General features: G+C 42.4%; 1 protein-coding gene across 3 annotated transcripts in view; it reads right to left on the bottom strand.

The window, feature by feature from the left end:
- Window positions 1-519: 519 nt before the first annotated feature.
- TRPC6 (transient receptor potential cation channel subfamily C member 6) overlaps window positions 520-19294 on the bottom strand; it is a 116395-nt gene continuing 97620 nt past the window's right edge. For 2 of the 3 annotated variants that reach the window (XM_035008767.1, XM_035008769.1), the window contains exons 6-13: window positions 17441-17674; window positions 15458-15722; window positions 14233-14428; window positions 13321-13524; window positions 11397-11471; window positions 4640-4723; window positions 3131-3206; window positions 520-2617 (exon numbers count right to left, since the gene is read on the bottom strand). In XM_035008767.1, the coding sequence (XP_034864658.1) occupies window positions 2466-2617; window positions 3131-3206; window positions 4640-4723; window positions 11397-11471; window positions 13321-13524; window positions 14233-14428; window positions 15458-15722; window positions 17441-17674 (1286 nt within the window). In that variant the 3' untranslated portion in view covers window positions 520-2465. The remainder of the gene's footprint in view (window positions 2618-3130; window positions 3207-4639; window positions 4724-11396; window positions 11472-13320; window positions 13525-14232; window positions 14429-15457; window positions 15723-17440; window positions 17675-19294) is intronic. The other variant, XM_035008768.1, reaches the window with a different exon arrangement.

Genomic DNA, 19294 nt, shown 5'->3' on the forward strand with positions numbered 1-19294 from the left:
TGTTTACCTCAAACAGTTGTTATAAGCATAGAGTAAGCTTGAATTCAGTTCTTCATGGAAAGCACCTATCATGTGCCTGGCACACGGTAGAGGCTCAGTGAACACTGAGCAACACAACAGTTGTGTTAAGTCCCGTTTCTTTACTTGGTTGCAAGCTCCTTGAGGTCAGACATTCATTTTTCATTCTTCTCAGTCCCTGGGAAAGTTTTAAGCAGACAGTAGTAGGTTCTGGTAATTCATCGGCTATGCCTAGTAGAATCATACTGAATTTGGGTTATTTCTCAGCTTTGGCGTAAGGAGCATGGCAGAGAGTAAAACTAGGCCTGGACGTACAAACACAGGGACTTGCTTTTGTTCAGTGGGAGCAGGTTTGCCAGGAGGCGTGACTGTGGCCTTGGCCCTCACGGAGGACCCGCGTGGTCACAGACATCACTGGGCTGCCCTCCTTATGGAGCCCCAGCCTCCAGAAAGCACCAAATCTGAGAAGAGAAATTCGACAAACAGAACAAGTCGGATCAATATATGTCAACCGAGGAATCACTTTATTTTTAAAGGTTAGGCTGACTGCAACAGGAATACAGGATTTACAGCCAACGGCCTTGAGACTCACGAAGGGTAGTCATGCTCAGAACCATCTTTGACAGACAATATGCCTTTAATTAAGCTCTTGTTGCAATTTTTAAAGCCTTTCTTAACATAATGGTTGGTTTCTCTTTTCGTGTCCAAATCGAAAAGAAATTAGAAAAGGGGCCAACTCAGCGGCACTTTGAGGAGAATCCACTGACTTGAGGACATATTAATTTTGCAGAGTCACGAGACAGCACCTGATGGTGGTGTTTTTACTGGGAGAGCCAGAATCATGCCTGTTGCACTTCCTAAAACCTGTATCTCGTCAGGCCAGCCCAACCTAAAGACACCGGGGAACCTGAGTATGTTTTCTTGATTCTCTGGAGTCGAGCCCATTCGCGGCCAGAGCGCCCCTTGGCACGGGGAGGGCAACCTCTTGCTCGGCACGCTACACAAACTTTGTGGATGTTGGGTTATTTTAATGCGCTGACAGAGCCTTTGGTAGGAGGTTGGTTTTTACAACTTCTGATCCAAATATTATCACCAAACATTTAGAAGCACACCTTCACTGTATTAACAAGTAACTTCTCAATAAACAATACCCACAAATACAAAATCACTGAATATAAAATCTCAGATGTATTTTCTGATCTGATTACATAAAGCTTCTTTGATTTAAATTTAGCCGAAGTTGGGGTTAACTAGACTTTTGTGGCCATTTTATCCCTAGAATGAAGTTAAAAATTTGTCTCTGAAGCCTCCCTTTATTGAGTTTAAAGCAACACTTCCCGTTAACGCCCAGCGTCATTCAAATGTTGGCAGTTTGTCAGGGCGAACAGATGAACGTTCATTTCTCTCTGTGTTGTTTTGGATATTGCCTCAAATCATCAGTAAGAACACCCGCAAATGCGTACAAATGCAGATTCCTGTTTGATATATTTTGACAGGAGGGGAGAACATACTGAGAGTGACAGGTAAGTATTTGCAAGTTCCCTCCACACTTCTTTTTCTTTATACTCGACACCAAATGTGGGAATTCCCCTGTAAATGCCCTCAGAAATGGCACAAACCTATGCTATCATTGGACCAAATCACCGCAATCATTTGTGACTTTGATACTTCTCCAATAAAGGGTTCTCCAATAATCTTTAAGTCACAGTAAAAAAAAAAAAAAAGAAACCATAAGATAAGAGGTTTCGAGAGTCTGTACTGGCTGCAAAAGAAAACAGGACAAGCATCTCAGACGCACTCATGTGTGAGCGCAGAAACACACATGCACACACACGCGCGCATACACACAAACTAAACCATGTTTCCAGAGCTCAGTAGAGGAAGCACTTTTTCACTGTTAAGTGTAACATTTTCAGTGAGATGAGTCAGAAAGTTCAGGAAAGATTTAATCGCATTTTGCACAGATATTACCAATCATAGTCTGTGGGGGCCAAGCAGAGCAGATGATTAAACAGCATTCTCCAAATAGCCATAGATCATCTTTCCCTAGGTTTCAGGGCTGGAAGTCACCATCAGGGGACCCATAAAGCAGGCAAGGAGTTACCTGAAGTGACCTTCAAGAGAAATGCTGCACAGAGAGTGTCCCCAAGCAGACACGACACCGAATCACATCATCACAATAGTTATACCCAGGAAAGCAGTTATAAAAACAAGTATCAAACAACCAGGCACAATTCCCATCATAATCTGAAAACTTTAGCCTGAACAATGAAATTCGATGACCAAAAATATTAAATATTAGGGTTTCGGATGATGGGATGATCCAAGTTATCTTTGGACATTTTCTTGTTTAAAAGGTGGTCACACTGTCACTTAAAAAAATAAACTGGAAGATAATACGGCTTCAAGTGGACAAATAAATACGATTTTTGAAGGAAGTCTTGGCATTAGCTATTGCTTTCCTCTTGATTTGGTTCCACTGATAATTTCTCCTCAAGTTTTCTAATAAGTTCTGCTAGGTCTTCTGAATTCTGAGTTTTCTCTTCAAGGAGTTCATAGCGGAGGCTTGAGATGTCCTGTTTAATTTCCTTCAGTTCCCCTTTGAAAAACAAGAATGATAAGGAGTAACTGTAAATACAGATGCAGAGAAACTAGGGATGCTGGAACAGAATGAAATCAGTCCTAATTCCACACACATCTGTCGTTTGAATCCTTCCAAAGGAAACTTCCTAATGGGGCAGGTTTCTATTTCCTCAGCTAAGCTTTTGGGGAATGAAAAGATTATAGAGAAAGAATTGTAACGAATGTCCTGAAGTAAAAAGGAGGCACGGTGGCAAATGTTCATAGGAGCTGGGGGCAACAGCCTTCTGCTCCTCCCAACCCCTTCCTCCTCCCCCCCAGCTGCCCCCCAGAAGCAAGGGTTATTTGTGTAGCAAGTGCCATCTGCCCTGGCTGTGGAGAATGAGCCCATTTCCCTACACTCTTCACACTGACAGTTGGGGGGACCTCATCCTCTTCTCCCCTGGAGGGTCGCCCTCCCACCCCATTCCCTCCAGCTTCCCTGCAGCTCGGCCTCAGGCCCCACACCCTCACCCATCCCCGTTCAACTCACCTTCATTCACTTCGTCACTCTCTCTATCTACCTGGGCTTGTAGTACGTATCTTTTAATGAGCCTCTTCATAATTTTCTAGACCAAGAAAGGAGAAATCCACCTCAGTTTTATGTTTATGACAAATCTCTCATTTGTAATAAGTGAGTCTTTCCTTCCTCAGGACTTCAGAAGTGATCCCTAACAAAGATTCAGATGATTTATCTGGCAGGGAATGCATACTATCACCAGATTATTAAAGCAATTTTTGCATTACTGGAGCTAATGACTCAGAGATTAATTCCTGAGAAAAGAATAGTTTTAGAGCAAACATCTACTCCTTGATGTTCATTGCTTATACTTTATTTGCAGAGTATTAGAGAAAAACACAGCCTTTCAGTTGGGGAGATTAAAGGTGTGGATAATACCGCATGTAGAAACTGGAAATTAAGCAAATACACACTCATTTACGTTCTTTGACCTCCTTACCAAGAAATGTAATAAGTTTTGGTGTTATATTTGCTAGTAATTCAGGAATGGCTAGTTTCAGTGTAACAAAGTTTCTCCGGTGAGAATGTTGCGTTCACTCTACACGTTTCATGAAGAGTAGCAGGCTCAGTACTGTGGGCCTGAAGTCCTGGGTGGATCCACGGTTAAGCCAAATATGACTCTCTAAACCCCAAATTAAATGGTGGACAGGAAAATATCACTTTCAAGAACTTATTCTAAGGATGTAATTGGGGGCATGGACAAGTATGTTGATGGTAGTACTACTTATTTTTTTAAAAGATTTTATTCATTTCTTTGAGACAAAGAGAGTACAAATGAGAGAGCACAAGCCAGGGAGGGGGGCGGCAGAGAGAGAGGGAGAAGCAGGCCCCCTGCAGAGCGGGGAGCCCGAGGTGGGGCTCGATCCCAGGACCCCGAGATCATGACCTGAGCCGAAGGCAGACGCTTAACGACTGAGCCACCCAGGCGCCCCATTCGTGCTACTTATAATAGTAGAAAAAACCCTTCAACGTCCATCAATAGGAAATTATTTTAATAAATTATCATATATTTGTACAAAGGAATACTATATATCCATTAAAATTAATATGAATATATGTTTTGTGACATAAAAAACTTATTTATTCTCATTTATATAATATTACATATACATGTAAATAATATTGAATTATATGTAAAATTATACATATACATATACATATAAATCACCTGGCAGAAAGTAAGTAGTCCTTAAATCTCAGTGGTAGGGTCTGAGGTACATTTTACTCTCTTCTGTATGTTTTTTCGTGAGAATAGACTCTTTACAATGAACATGTAGACTCTAAGCTCTGAGATGCCAAGACTTCATCTATTTTATTTACTTACGTATCTCCAGTACTTAGCATATATGTGAATTCATGCATTATTTTGATATTGAGAAAAACAACATAATAGGTTATTTTCATTTAAAGAATCACATAGTTTGGGATTTTAAATATTACAAATAACTAGCCTTAGTTCTTTAAGAAAAATATCATGCTTACCTGATATTGTCTGGGAGGATTATTGAAACTGTTTAACTGGAAATCTTCTGAGCTCCTCACACTTGATTGTTTACTATGCCCAAGCTGTAATTTGAAAAGAATTAGAAATTCTTCTTTTTCTTTTAAATAATGTGATGATATTTATTAGTTACATATAGGAATTTATTCATTACATATGTACATTTTCATTTAATTTGCTTGACAGTCCGCCTTCCAAGATAAATCACAGGTGCCTGAATGTGCTCAGCCTCTTGATGGCTAATCAAGGCTGTCTGAGGAGCCTCCTCGACTTCATGACGATCAATCATGTTGCCATGAGAATGACACTTTACTCTTACCACAGGTACGTCTCTGATAGAGGGAGAGGCAAACAAGCTCAGAAAGTAATGGTGGTGATCTCAGAAGTCCATTGATAAGGGAGCATCAGGCCAGCATAAATGACCACAGCATCCACACGTGCAGTAGGGTGTGATAGGGGTCCCGGGGTAACACCAGGGTAAGACTTTGTTCAGGTGCCAAGAAATAACTAATGACTGTATTTGAATTTCAGCATCTGCATAGTATCACATTTGGGCAGTACTTTTCAAAATATCTATTTGCTCGAACAGGCAATTAACAAAGATCTAAAGCAATCTGTAATAAAGGTTGTAAAGGACCATATTACAATGCTAAAAGAATGATTAAAGAAACTGGCATTTTGTAAAAAGAAAAACTGGTTTTAAACAGAAATAAGTAGGAGAACCTGAGCAAAACACAGCAGCTCCATTTTTTTTTTTTTTTTTTGCTTGTTTTCGGCTGCACAACTATTTTGCAGAGCACAAGAAACTCCAAGACCATCTTCAAAGACAGGCATGGTTTATATTTCCCAATGACATCTAAGTTGCTCTAAGTAAAGCTCATTGAGAATTAAATCCTTAACTTCAATGCTTTGATGTTTTACATGGCCACATGCTGAAGTAAAGCAGCTCGGCACACATTCACCCACTGAACAGGTACACACTGACTGAGTGTTTATAGGTAGATGCTGTGCTATAGGGTCTGGGTATTCAACGGAGAACAAAACAGTTATGATCTAGCCAAGTTATAATAATAGGAAAACATATAGTAAGGCTGGTAAGGCCCATAAAGTGCAATATGCAATTCTGAAAATATTCTGTAGACAGCACGCCTTTCCCCGTAGCTGTTTTTGCTTTCCTTTCGACCTCTCTAAAAGTGTCAGCAAAATATCCATATTCTTTTACTTTATATTCACTTCAAAAACATGAAGATATAATTATATCATTGGCCAAATTAAGCAAAGAGAGGCAGCGTGGGTTCTCTGAACGAGCTCCTGACATAAAGCTGAAGGCTGAACTCTGGCTCTGTCGCAGGCTGCTGGGGAGTGGCAGAAGACAGGCCGGAACTTTCTGCACTCGATCCGATAAGAAAGGGAGTCAGGGGACACCTGTGCTCCTTCAAGTCCTACTGATCTATGAATTCATGAAATGAACGCAAACTTCAACTATATTTTTAGTAATGTAATTTTTAATATTTATTTTTTAAAATGTAGTTATTCCCTTATTTTTATGATGATACAGTTCTTCCTGGTTTTCACTGTGATTCACGCCGTAAGGGCATCATCATGAAATGGGATGAGTAGATTCAAGCTCAGTTTCATCCCCCACTGGTTATGATAAAGCATGGAGGGTGAGGACAGGTTCCTAGAGGAAAAGGATCCAGACAGGGGGACTCTTGGTGCATCATGCCTCTGATTTATTTACCACCTATTCATGAATGCACAGCTTCATGATTGCAAATCATTTCTTCTTTCGTTGGAGGCCATTAGGACATCCAAAAGGTGTTCATGGAAACAGGAAAGTGAAAAATTATGTTTCTTTGGGATTTTTTTGAAGATGTATGTGTGGACCTTAAAACTCAATATGCCAACCATCCCCAATTAAGGCAGCTCACAACACTGCATGCCTATAGAGATCATCTTTTTTTTGGTGTGGGGGGGTGCTTAAAAGTGTATTAACATCACCGAGGCCCTCGCTCATTTACTCTTTTCTAATTTAAGGCCTTTGTGGTTGCTGTTCCCAGTTCCTGAAACACCCTTTGCCTGGCTGGCTGATTTGCTCTGCCTCACTCTTTGGGTTTTAGCTTCAAACATAAGCTCCTCAGAAAGCCTTTTCCTGCCCACCCCATGAAAAAGAGATCTTGAGCAAGCTACGACTTCTGTATCCTTTACAGTGTTTCACAACTGACAATTACTTTATTCACTGGCTTGTCTACATCCTGCTAGGCTCTAATGAAGGAGGGATTTTGTTTACCTCATCCCAGTGTCCCCAGAGCAAGCACCACCCGACAGAGGGCAAGTGCTGAAAAAGCAGTGGATGGTGAAAGCAAGAAGAGCTTCTGGGTCCCTGACGGGTCCACTCGCTTTCTAGACCCCTTGCTCTACAAGACAAGTACAATCCAGGTTCATAAACCAGGGGGTGACAGCTCAGCAACAAGGTAAAGATACATCTGAAACATGAAGAATGAATTTAGGGCAGGGGGCTGGTGCCCTACCCTGGAAGGCTTGGAAGAGGTAAGAGTGGTGGCAAAGCCAGAAAGTGGTATTCTGTTCACCGGAGAATGTGTATGCTCGTAGATTTTCCAGAGTGTAGATGTCAAGGTGTCCATGACCACGGCTATCGTGCGTTCATACGGTTTCAGCGAGACACACAGCATCCCGCCTCCACCCCCCCAACAGGGCATGCACTCCACGGGCAGAGTCCAGAGTTTCTCAACTGCAACAGTTCTGACACTCTGGGCTGGATGATTCTTCATTGTGGAGGCTTCCTGTGCCTCGTAGAATGTTTAGCAGCATCCCCAGCCTCTACCCACTAGATGCCTGTAACAGCTCCCCTCTCTGGTTGCGACAGCCAGTGTCCCCAGGAATTACAAATGCATCCTGAGGCGCTGGTAGTGGGGGATCCAGACCACCCCTGGCTGGGAACCACGGTGCCGTTCAATGGTCTATGACTAAGCAGTTACAAATTCATTCGGATCGTTTTTATGTGACTAGCTCTTCTCTAAACCTGAAATTTGAAATTGGGTGCAAATATAACAAAAAATTCTAATCAGTGTCTAACAGATATTTAACACACAGGTATCTATCTAACACATAGGTATTTAATAAATATGTGTCAGACAATTCTAGGAAAGAAATCGTACATGGGGAGAAACTCCCTCGCGGTGCCGGGAAGCTGCATGAACTCTGGGGGCAGGACGCGGCGTCTACAGCTCCTGAAGGAGCTGCTGCCTATTCTCTGCATTTATACCTAGTTCCTGCCTTCTTCATGCTTTCTTTCGCCCCTTTCCCAGGAGTTAGCTTGATGCGAGCATTTAGCGAGCGAGCATTTAGCCTGAGGACGGGAACAGGGCGAGGAGCTCAAACTGTGCAGACACCCTGTGCTGTCGGCAGGGACGCAGACAGGAGACAGCGGGCACGTGCGACGGTGCTTCCGGAGCTCCTGCTCCAGAATCCAGTAGATGTAAATCCGAATTCTGGCTCCGTCATTTGTCTGAAATGCGACTCTGCACCAGGAACTTCAGCCCTATATCCTCAGGTTGCTAATGCATAAAACAGAGGAAATAATTTTCCCTCCCTCCTCGCGGTAATTAAACAGATAAGGTGTGTAGAACACAGAGCTGGTACACAGCCGGTGCTCGGCAAGTCTCACAGCCATCACGGTTGTAGGGAAGGGTAAATATCTCATATCCACTATGGGGACTCAGGCCTGCTTCATGCTGAATATTGCTGTGTACAGACGTGTCCCTGACAGTCATTCAGGGAATGGAGCGTTCTGTGATCCCACCCCAGACAGCGTTAGAATATGCGAACTCCTTATTAGAATACACACTGCCAAGCCCACCGCCACAGATTTTAACTCAATATACCCGGAGAAGGGGATGGGGACTTTGTGCAAAATCAAGTGGAGACGCCGCCCTGGGGCAGCGATGATTGATTAGACAGCCTCTGACCTACTCAGTTCCCAGATATATAACTAATAAACATGACCTCCACATCTCGCTCAACCCAGAGCCGAGTAGACAGAAAATGCAGCAATAACGTGTGTGCTCCTCATCGGTCTACCGTGTCGGGCGCGCGGGCCGCTCTCAAACCGACCAGCTGGGCGTGATCTCTCCTGGAGCTTGCAGAGAGCCGTTCTCCAGGAAGTAATTGGCACTTTCAGTTTACGCAGGGCATGCAGGACGGCGGAACTGACTTTAACTACACCACCCTTGCAGACTGAGTCTGAAAAGCTAATGCTAGCAGCCGCCCAACTCAGTGACCTTCAGAGCTGCAGGGCATCATCCAAGGTAACAGCATTATTACGTGGCTCATCCTCCTGATTTCCACGGCGGGTCTGCAGAGCTGTGAAGACAGTACTCATGAGCCTGACCTCGGTAACCCTCATGGGGTCAGAGAGAAGATCCAAGTGAAATGGAAACCTGTTTCAGACGCAGACCTTATGGAAAAGAAAGCAAACCGCGCACACTGGGTAAGGAAGAATGAACTATGAGGGTTTTTCTTAGTACCTATTAGGGCCAAGCACGTCCCAATGGGAGTCCCTCTCAGTAACAACAGGCAAAATCAATTAGAAATATAAATGGTTGCTTTAAAAAGCATTCTCCCAGGAATGCAGTTAATGTATCAAGCAAAAGCAAGGTATGTGCCCCAAGTTTTGTTCATCACAAGCTTACACGGCCAGGGAAAGTAAAGTAGATAGTTGTTACTTTGGTCCTCTGGGAATCAAATGCCAAGACCAGTTAGAAGTATGAGCTATATCCAGAATCATGCCTCTGAGAGACAACGGGGAGTAGGAGCAGGGGAGGCAGAGAAAGCTTCCAGAACCTGAGGCTTGGCTCACCTGTGAAAGCGCGGAGGGCAAGAAGACTCAGAAAGTCAGCCAAGCCAACAGGGAGCTGAGCACAAAGACGACCCCAGGACGGGTCCTGCGGGAAATGCCTGGGACCTAGAGTGTGGCTACTGTGGGAAAGCTGGGGGACCCCAAAGGCACTAGAGGCTGTCCGCTGATCACATTCCTCGAAAGAAGATATGAGCAGCACATCTCCACAATGGCACAACAAAAAAACACACCAAAGGGTCTCAGGATGGTTCAACTGACATTAGAATTGACATTTCATTGATTCACAACTGGGGTCAGATACCACAGGCTCAATATTGCTCTTAGAGACTTTATTTTAATCCAGGATTAAAATAGGGGGAAAGTGTCAGGTGATCCAACCCTCTTTAAAAGATATAAAATGCAGGGCGCCTGGGTGGCTCAGTTGGTTGGGCATCTGACTCTTGGTTTTGGCTCAGGTTGTGATCTCGGGGTTGTGGGATTGAGCCCCACGTCGGGCTCCATGCTCAGCACGGGATCTGCTTGGATTCTCTTTCCTGGCACACCCCACTGCCCCCCACCCACATGCACATGCTCTCTCTTTCTCTCTAAAATAAATAAATAAATCTTTTTACCAAAGGATATAAAATGCATTTTTCAGACGATTAGAATAAATTTTAATTTTCTACATTTTTGGAGAAATTACAAAGACAATAGAGTTATTTAATTTCTGAGATACTATAGTTTCTATCATAAAGGAAAACAGAAATTTTGATTCCCTTGAATTTTTCTCATATTTTGCAATGATTTGTTCTCATGCATGCATCATCCGTTCGGCACAAGTATGTCTGTCGTTCACAAAGCATCACCGAATCCTCCCAACAATCCTGTGTGATGGGTTCACAACTTGGCCCTCCCTACTTTACAGATGAGGAAAGTAAGGCTCGGGGAAGCACACTGAATTACTGCTGTGGGGCCGGAGGTGAGATGACATCCCCATCTTCCCAGTACTTAGATGGATACTGTGTCAATACTTCCTAGCATTCTGGTTTTGTTGGGGGAGGTAACGGGCTTAGCTTGAAAACAAAGCAAAATGGCCTCTGACCTGGGCTCCTCGTCCGGTCTGACAAGCGGCTGTGATGGGAGACACAAAACTGTCATCTGCGTCTGACTACAACAAACCCTGGAGAATCACGGAGCCTCCACCCTGACAACAGTCCTGCAGGGCCTAAGTCTGAGGAGTTCAACGAGAGAGGGACACACAGCTGTCTCGTTTAAACCTCCGCGATGCTTTTATTATGTGCAGCTGAACGCACGTCCTACTGGACACCCCGCCCTTCCCCTAAGATTTCATCGAAAATGCCCCTTGGCGACAGCCTGTATTTTGCTCCCACTGTGCACACGAGGAGGAAGCAGACGTCCTCATGGTTGGGAACGCTGCCGCCACAGTAGGAGCCAACGCACCTGCAGGGCCCACTGCTCCTTATGAGCCGCACTGACTACAGTGGGCACTGATCTCCCCAACCAGCTGCTACAGGTGCGTGCTGGACACCTGCACTGCCTTGGGGACCCCATTCATCTGCCCCCTCAGTCCCCAGTGAACTCCTTTACCCTTTTAATTCTTCCTTCCTATATTTCATTACCCACAAGTACCCAGAAATATAGGTCTAATATCTGCCTTAAATACATATGCAATTCTTAAATATATACACGGCTTATTTTCACCTCTCAATAACAGACTCTTTGAGGCAATATTGAAATCGTTAACTTCTCTTGTGAGCCTATTACCTGTTTCTTGAAATTGCTTCTGAACATTTGTCCTTTTCTCTGAAAACATAAGCCTGGTCATACGCATGACTTCGTATTTTCAAATGTGATCTCACCTGTTTTTTGTCAAGTGGTAATTTTGAAAGGTCTTCGTGACTTCCCAAAATTCCGAATTTCTTTTCTTCATTTCTCTTTTAAAAATAGGAAACAAATAATAAAACTAAAAATAGACAGTAAAATGAATACAACTGCAAATTCTACATTTAGAATTGCAAAAACAATTTCATTCTTTTTTCCATATTTTAAAAGCCACCTGGGTCTAATTCTATAGCAAGGTTCAAGAAGAGAAACATGTTCTTACTGGATTCTTCCCATTGGTAAGCACTTAGAAACTTCATCTGGACACTAAGTTCCCTCAGTTGCAGTTTTGGTTTTTTTTAAGATTTATATATTTATGGGTGTGGAGGGAGAGGGAGAGGGAAAGAATCTCAAGCAGACTCCCCATTGAGTGCAGAGCCTGACCCAGGACTCAATCTCATGACCCTGAGATCATGACCTGAGCCGAAACCTAGAGTCAGATGTTCAGACGACTGAGGCCCCCAGCGCCCCTCAGGTTGCAGTTCTAATTAGACCTGTAAACGTCACACTTAAAAGTAAAGTGAGAGAAATTCCTGCCATCAACTCACTGAGTTCTAGAAGTTAGACAATGGAAAATTAAAAGGGTAATTAAAATGGTGTATTTTCCCAAAAATTTCACACAAATAGTATAATAATAACCACATTTAAAGAGGGCTTTATAATTCTCAAAGCCCTTTTACATATTTATTTGATTTTTTTATGATGTAGATATAAATTCCCATAGTACACTTGGAGAAACTGAAGCTCAGAGAGCTTATTATTTACTTGAGAACCCCAAGTAGTGAGTGGCAAAACAGAGCAGAAATTAGAATGTTTCTCTTTTCTCTCAGTGATAGAATCTTAGAATTGCAAGAAACTTACAATCATTTGGCTCAACTGCCCACTTGCTGTAGGAAGATCTTCTAAAAACTCCTAATATTGGTCATCTAGCATTTATTGATTGCTTGCAATGATGGGGAACTCACTACTTCACAAGACAGCCCCCTCTGTTGGATAGATCCTGTTATGACAAGTTTGTTTTTACATAGAACTAAAACTGAACTATTTGCAACTTTTGCCCATTTCCTCTCTTCCTGTTTTTGAAGAGACAAACAAAAGAAAACAAAACCAAAAAAAAACCCAAGTATACACCCTAGTCAAAATTGGGAGTTCTAAAGATATTTACCTTGTTCCCCTTCAATCCTCCTTCTTTGGATGTAACAGCCAGATCCTTCCATTCCCCATCATATGACACCTTATCCACACCTGTCCCCACGCTGGCCCTTCTCCTCTGAATGAATCTATCTCAATGTTCCCCCTGGGTGTAGAGGACAGCCCTCACCCCATACACACTTCTGCACAACATCCCACTTGTGCCTGAAACACTTCTGAACATCCTACCTGCTCATCTACACGCTGAATGTCTTTCTTTTATGGCTTCTTGAAATCACACTGCCACATGGGGTAACTGTTTCTGGTTAATACCCTTCGATCTTTCTTTCTTGAACTACTTAATGCCAAGCCTAGTCTCCCATATTACATGCGAGTAATTGATTTCTGAAGTTTTCAATGTAGAAGAGTCTGTCAAAGTCCCCCACATCATAATCGGCTACTGATGCTTCACCATGCTGTGTGAACTGAAGCTGGGGTGGGGGTGGGGGCGGTCCTGAAGCCACAAGAGCAAACATGGCGCCCACTACAGATGATACTTTATTATAGTTACAGTTCATGAATTTTTCCTACATTCTTTTAAGTAGGAAATTTCCAGGAAGCTCCTGCTAAACAACTAGCCAAAGGACCATGCTGATTTGGGAATGACTGGACATGTCATCATGGACCACTTCTTTTTAAAAGGATGTAGTACCATGGTTTTAATGATCATAATGTTTAAAAATATAATTTTAAATTATCAAGTCAAATTACCTTGTTCATCTCTGCATCCTCCTGGAAACCTTTCTTATGGCCCTGGAACATCTCAGAAATCCATTTTTTAAGTCTCAGTAAGAGATAAAACAGGGACTTTGGACTTGGCACCAGGTTGAAAGGAACAGGTAGAGTTCTTCCCTCCTCAAAGTAGGAAAACCAAAGTTTGGCCCTTGCAAATTTCCATTCCACATCAGCATCATCCTATACAGACACACATGACAGTTGAGCAAAGAGAGGCATAAACAGAATCACCCAGATTCTTCCAACACTGTGTAGCTAGAGCTTGCAAACACTCTCAGACCCCAAAGACCAGTCCAAGATTTTTCTTAAATGTTAAAGTTCTACTCACTCTTTCCAAAATCTGAAATTTTACCAGACTTACAGAACGAAAGATCTCAAAATGTGCATATGTTTATAAATACTCTGAAAGGTATGAATGTATTTTTCTACATTCTAAAAAACACCATGAAAAATTATTCACTCTTTTGTTCTGCAGGAGATCATAAATTTGATTAATCTGTTCTGCAGGAGATCATAAATTTGACCAAAATTTCTGGAATAAAAACTTATTCTATCATGCTAAATTTGGGAAAGGGTCAATTTTGAACCACTATGAAAAGGATTTGGAGACTAGTGGTATTTATAAGCAATAATTTTTTTTAAATAAAATATAAATTCAACCTGACATAGTATTTCTACTGTTGTTGTTTTTTTTTTTAATAATGAGTTGGACAACATTTCTCCAAGCAAAGAGTTAATATTTTCTAGATTACTGGCCAGACAAGTATATAAAATAGGCAAAGAACAAATGAGGAAAAGGAGAATGTACTTTCACCACATTGCTGAGTTGATGCCTGGAATAAGTTAAAACATGTAGTCACAGAGCATACAAATGTATAGAAATTATACCTCAATTTCCTGGAAGGAACTGTTGATCATTGCAATTAGCATATTGAGCAAAACAATGACCATTGTGACATTATAGACTCCATAAAGAACATAACCAATGTTTTCAATGAATTTGTGATTATAGTTGATGACCACTGACTTCACTTCAGAAAGTCCAAAGATAGCCCAGAACAGTGTCTTAAAACTCTCCTCCACTCTGGGGAAAAATAAAGAGATAGTACAGTATATAAATGACAATAATCCCATAATAAAAGTGAGTTGATTTAGTGTCTTTGTGAATCACCAGATATTCATGACAAAATTCTTTACTTCTCTGAACCTGTTTTCTGTACTATGGGTACAATAATTTTTATTTCCCAGATGGTTGCAGGGATGAAGCACTCAGCTCAATATCTGGCACATAATAAGCACTTAAAAATGCTATTAACATAACTTCATAACCACAGATAGCAACATTTAAGCAATCCATAGCCTTGGCAATGGAAATGTTAAATGTATTAATAAATAAAAATAATACAGTTTGTTAGAGTCCTATTAGGTTTCCTGCTTATCTATACTTCTACTCGTGTCCAATAAATAGATAATAATAGTGTGTGTCTTAAGGAAAATATGACAGTATAAACAAAGACATTATTACCAAAATCACTGACAAGTCTTGGGTGGGAATGTCAATGCTTTATGCATAATTACTGACCAAAGCGAAGTCCCCTGGCTTAACCGAGCTGGTGTCATCTCTCTGATAAACTGCACTGACAAGACTATGGCTAATAATAGGTCATATTTCAGTTGGCGCTTCTCATTGTAACACAGACGACCTAACATTTGAGTAATCGATTCTAAGCATACGTTGTAAGAGTACAGAGGCTAGAGTCCGGGACAAGGGCTGAGGTCCTGGCTTTTCCATAGGCTAGTGGCTATGCAACATTCAGCAAATTATTTAACTTTTCTGAGCTTCAGTTTCTTCTTTTTGTGAAACAGAGATAATGAAATGATGTGAGTGAGGTATTTTACCAGAATAACTGGCGCTAAAAATGTTAGTTATTAACAACTTAGTATTAGGAAGGTGCCTATGTTTTCGAGTTTTTCCAATTCATTTAAAAATTCTCTCACTGGAGATGAAGGCTTCGCCAAAACATATTCCACCCCAAGGATACCTATGAACCCTGTTAAGCTAACATTTAGTTAATCTGCAATCTCCACCATCAGAACATCTGAGATCACATACGTTGTGAAAGCTTCATTTTGTTTTGCACCAATGTAGTAGGAGTAGAGGTTGAACATCCCAATCATGAAGGCCACGAACACCATGATGAATATGACCATGAACTTGAAGATGTCCTTCACTGTTCTCCCAAGCGATATCTGCAGAGGTCCAAAGCTTTCGTTGGCTGGTAAAATATAAGCTATTCTTGAGAAACTCAGAACTACAGCAATTGCATAAAGACCTTCAGATATGATTTGAGGATCAGAGGGGTCCCACTTGATCCTGGCTAGGAAAGAGGAGAGACAAGCGTTATCATGAGTTTCTGTAAGTTGTTTACTTAGGCAACTTCTTTTCTGCTAAAGAAATATAATTACATTAGCAATCAAATGTCTGTTGGAAATTTGATCTTTAAGGGTTGAGTATATTGAAGCTTCTGAATTAGAAGAAAATGACCCTCCTGATTTGCTGGTAATTTTCCATAAGAATATAGCATAATGGTTAAGAGTTCAAACTAGGGACTTGGTATCTGCAAAAATTCGTGTGTGTGTGTGTGTGTGTGTGTAAAAACTGGTACAGATTAACTTCTCTTATTTTTATTTTCCCATCTTTAAAAATGAGATACTACCGCTCCTCCCTCTCTCATCTACTTAAAAATTCAATAGGCCAACATATACTCGGTGTGTAGAACATGCTCAGCACTACACAAAGGGTAGCATTTATCATTGAACCTTAAACTTATAATTCCACTGTAATGTAATCTGGGGTTTGCAAAATCCTGGCAGTTATTTCAATGTACTAGAAGTAATTCTTATTGGTCACTCAAAAATGTCCATTTTTCCCATAAAAATGTAGCAAGTATTCATTTTTTCATTTTTCTGGCATTATTATATTAGGTCATCAAAACCCAATTAAGAAACCATTATGAAGAAAAATGCAAAACGATGTGTAAGAGAGAGGAAAAATAGGATTATATTTGCTTATTTGCTGGGACGTGAAATCAGGAAGGGATACAAGAGACTAGTAAAAGCAGTTTCCTGTTTTATAGTAAGTCTATGAGTACAATGCATAGATAGATAGCTGTGACTTCTTAAAATTCTGTGTATTAAAAAAGTGTTAACCATTAAAATAAATATTTAAAAATGCTAATAAAGATATCTCTATGTGATACAGCCAATAAACCCACAGAGATGTCAGCTGAACATTAACGGATTTCTTACCAGCGCATTTGAAATGAGTATTGTAAAGGGGATCTATCGTCCCTTCAGGGTTCTTCAAGGAGGGACTTCCCCTAAGCACCCACGGAATCTGTTTGCATCCTGATTCCCCTTCCTCCTGGGGGGTGGAAAGCCTCCTCTGGTTGCTACCCTGGGAGGGTGGATAACTGAGTATACTGGGCTCAGCTCCGTCCTCCTTTTCCTGAGAATCTCATCTGCTCCTCCATGAAGGCATCTCACACCATCTCATACTGGCCACCCTGTCCACCACTGTCTGGAGACCCGAGGACACATCTGCCTCACTGGGGGCGACTGTACTGAGCCCACTGACTAAGAGACTAGCTCGCCCACCCTGAACTTGTTCAGCTTTCTGTTTCGCATCGAGTTCAAAGCCTGGTTGGGGAACAGTGGTGTGACTTACGAGGAGCCATCTGGGTTTCCAACCGGTCCCTGTGGTCACATAGTTTAGTACCTCAAATGGAAGTGACACTCAAACGTGTGCTGTCCTCAGCAGACACAAAGAAAATCAATCTAAGACAAACGACAGGCATTCTCAACGGCAGTGTGCCAACTGGTCCAAGAGAGAAAAATGACAGGATTCTTGGGATTCAGAGGTTTCCAGCCAGGAGAAAGACCACAGGTAGGAGCAGGGAGTCTGCTTCTTCAGACACAGATGCTCCTGAAGAAGCCAGTAATTCTGTGAGATCTGAGTAGTAACCAAACTCCGACTGACTCTCTTTTATCGGAAAACTCTGCATTTATTAACTTACATTGTGCACTACAGACTCACCCAAATTGTAATATTTCACATTGTCTCCCAATGTGACTTTGGTCAAGTCCTTCAGAGTATCATTTGCATCAATGATGCGCTGGGCTTTGGAAGCATGCCAAAATGCCATGAATCTTGCAATGAATGATGCCGCAAAGATCGCTAACATACCAAAATCAAGCATATTCCACAACTCAAACAAGTATTCCTTGGGGCCTTCCGTCCAAATTTCTTTACATTCGGCCCATATCATGCCTGCATTGGAAAGGGGTTAAAATGATGCAATTCAATTTCATTCCAGCTTTAGCTCATCAATAAAACAAAATCAGTTTGAAAGGTTTCAGCCTGAGATTTAAATCCCTTCAAAATCTGGCCACACCCCACCCATCCAACCCTAACTCCCATGTCCCCGCAGATCTGAGGCCAGCCATAGCAGTGGATCCCTGGAAGGCAATCTGACAAAGCTCAAGAGGGCTCAAACAACAATCTTTATTTTTTTATTTCTTAAGTAGTCTCTACGTGCAGCGTGGAGCCCAACTCAGGGGCTTGAACTCACAACCTTGAGATCGAGACCTGAGCTGATGTCAAGCATTGGATGCTTCACCAACAGGGCCACCCAGGCACCCCATCAAACGACAATCTTTAATCCACTGATTCTATACATAGAAGTATATTTAAAAGATGTTCAGGGGCACGTAGCAGGTAAGGTATGGTGACTCCCTGCTCTGCAGGCAGCCTGCTTCTCCCTATGCCCCTCCCCTAGCTCATGCTCTCTCTCTCTCTCCCTCTCAAATAAATAAAATCTTAAAAAAATAAAAGACACCTGAGCAGGACACTTAACTGACTGAGCCACCCAGGCACCCCTAAAAGTAACATGAACTCTTAATGAAAAGTTTAATAATAATCATAATTATCTGAAATTTATTAAACATACCCTATGTGCCAAGCACTATGTTACGTACTTTATATATACTAAAACATGTAAATAACACTTTGTATATACTTTAAATATAGAAAAACCAGCATGTAGGTAGTTAGTTTAACGAGATAAAGCCAATGTCCAAATGACTGTTCTTATTTTAAATCAAATGCTCACAGTGAAATGTAATTTATTTCTCATAGTTCTATGGTATCTGGTAAATGTCAATTAAATTAGAAAAGAAATAGTGACAAATCAAGCTCTCCTTCTTCCTCTAAGTTGATGCAGTGTTGTATGTTCCAGTATTTAGTGGACATCTTCACCTGAAAATCCCATGGGCCCTTCAAAGCCAACCACAACTCAGACCCACCATGCTCTCAGTGCCAAGCAGGAATGTCCCTCTGTCCCCCCCCCCCAGAGAAGCGCAGCCATCACCCAGCGATCCCAGGTGGAGTCCACACTGCTCCCCCTGTGTGCGCAGTGAACTCCCAGCCCTGCTTCCTCGAGGCCTGAGTCCCCGCCCTCACCAGACTTGGTTGGGGGGAGGCCGTGGTCCTCTCTCAGCCTCCAGACTTACCCGCCTCTCAGCTGCTGTCACCTCGCTAAGATGTGGTGGCACCCGTCCCCAGTGCTGAAAGCCACCGTCGGCCATCTCGCCACCCCGTCTACCACCACCCCTGCCTTCGAAGGCACCTGCGCTCCAGCCGGAGCTCAGCTCCAGACATGCACCTGCACTCCAGCAGAGCCCCCCTCCGGACATGCACCTACACTTCAGCGGGGCCCCCCTCTGGACATGCACCTGCACTCCAGTGGAGGGGGGCGGGGCACTGCCTGACATGCACCTGTGCCCAAGTCGGGGGGAGGGGCACCTCCAGACATGCACCTGTTCTCCAACAGGGCCCTCCTCCAGACATGCACCTGCACTCCAGCGGAGCCCGCCTCCGGACATGCACCTG

Source organism: Mirounga leonina, unplaced genomic scaffold, assembly GCF_011800145.1.
Source record: "Mirounga leonina isolate KUSES-001 unplaced genomic scaffold, KU_Mleo_1.0 Mir_153, whole genome shotgun sequence".
NCBI lineage: Eukaryota > Metazoa > Chordata > Mammalia > Carnivora > Phocidae > Mirounga > Mirounga leonina.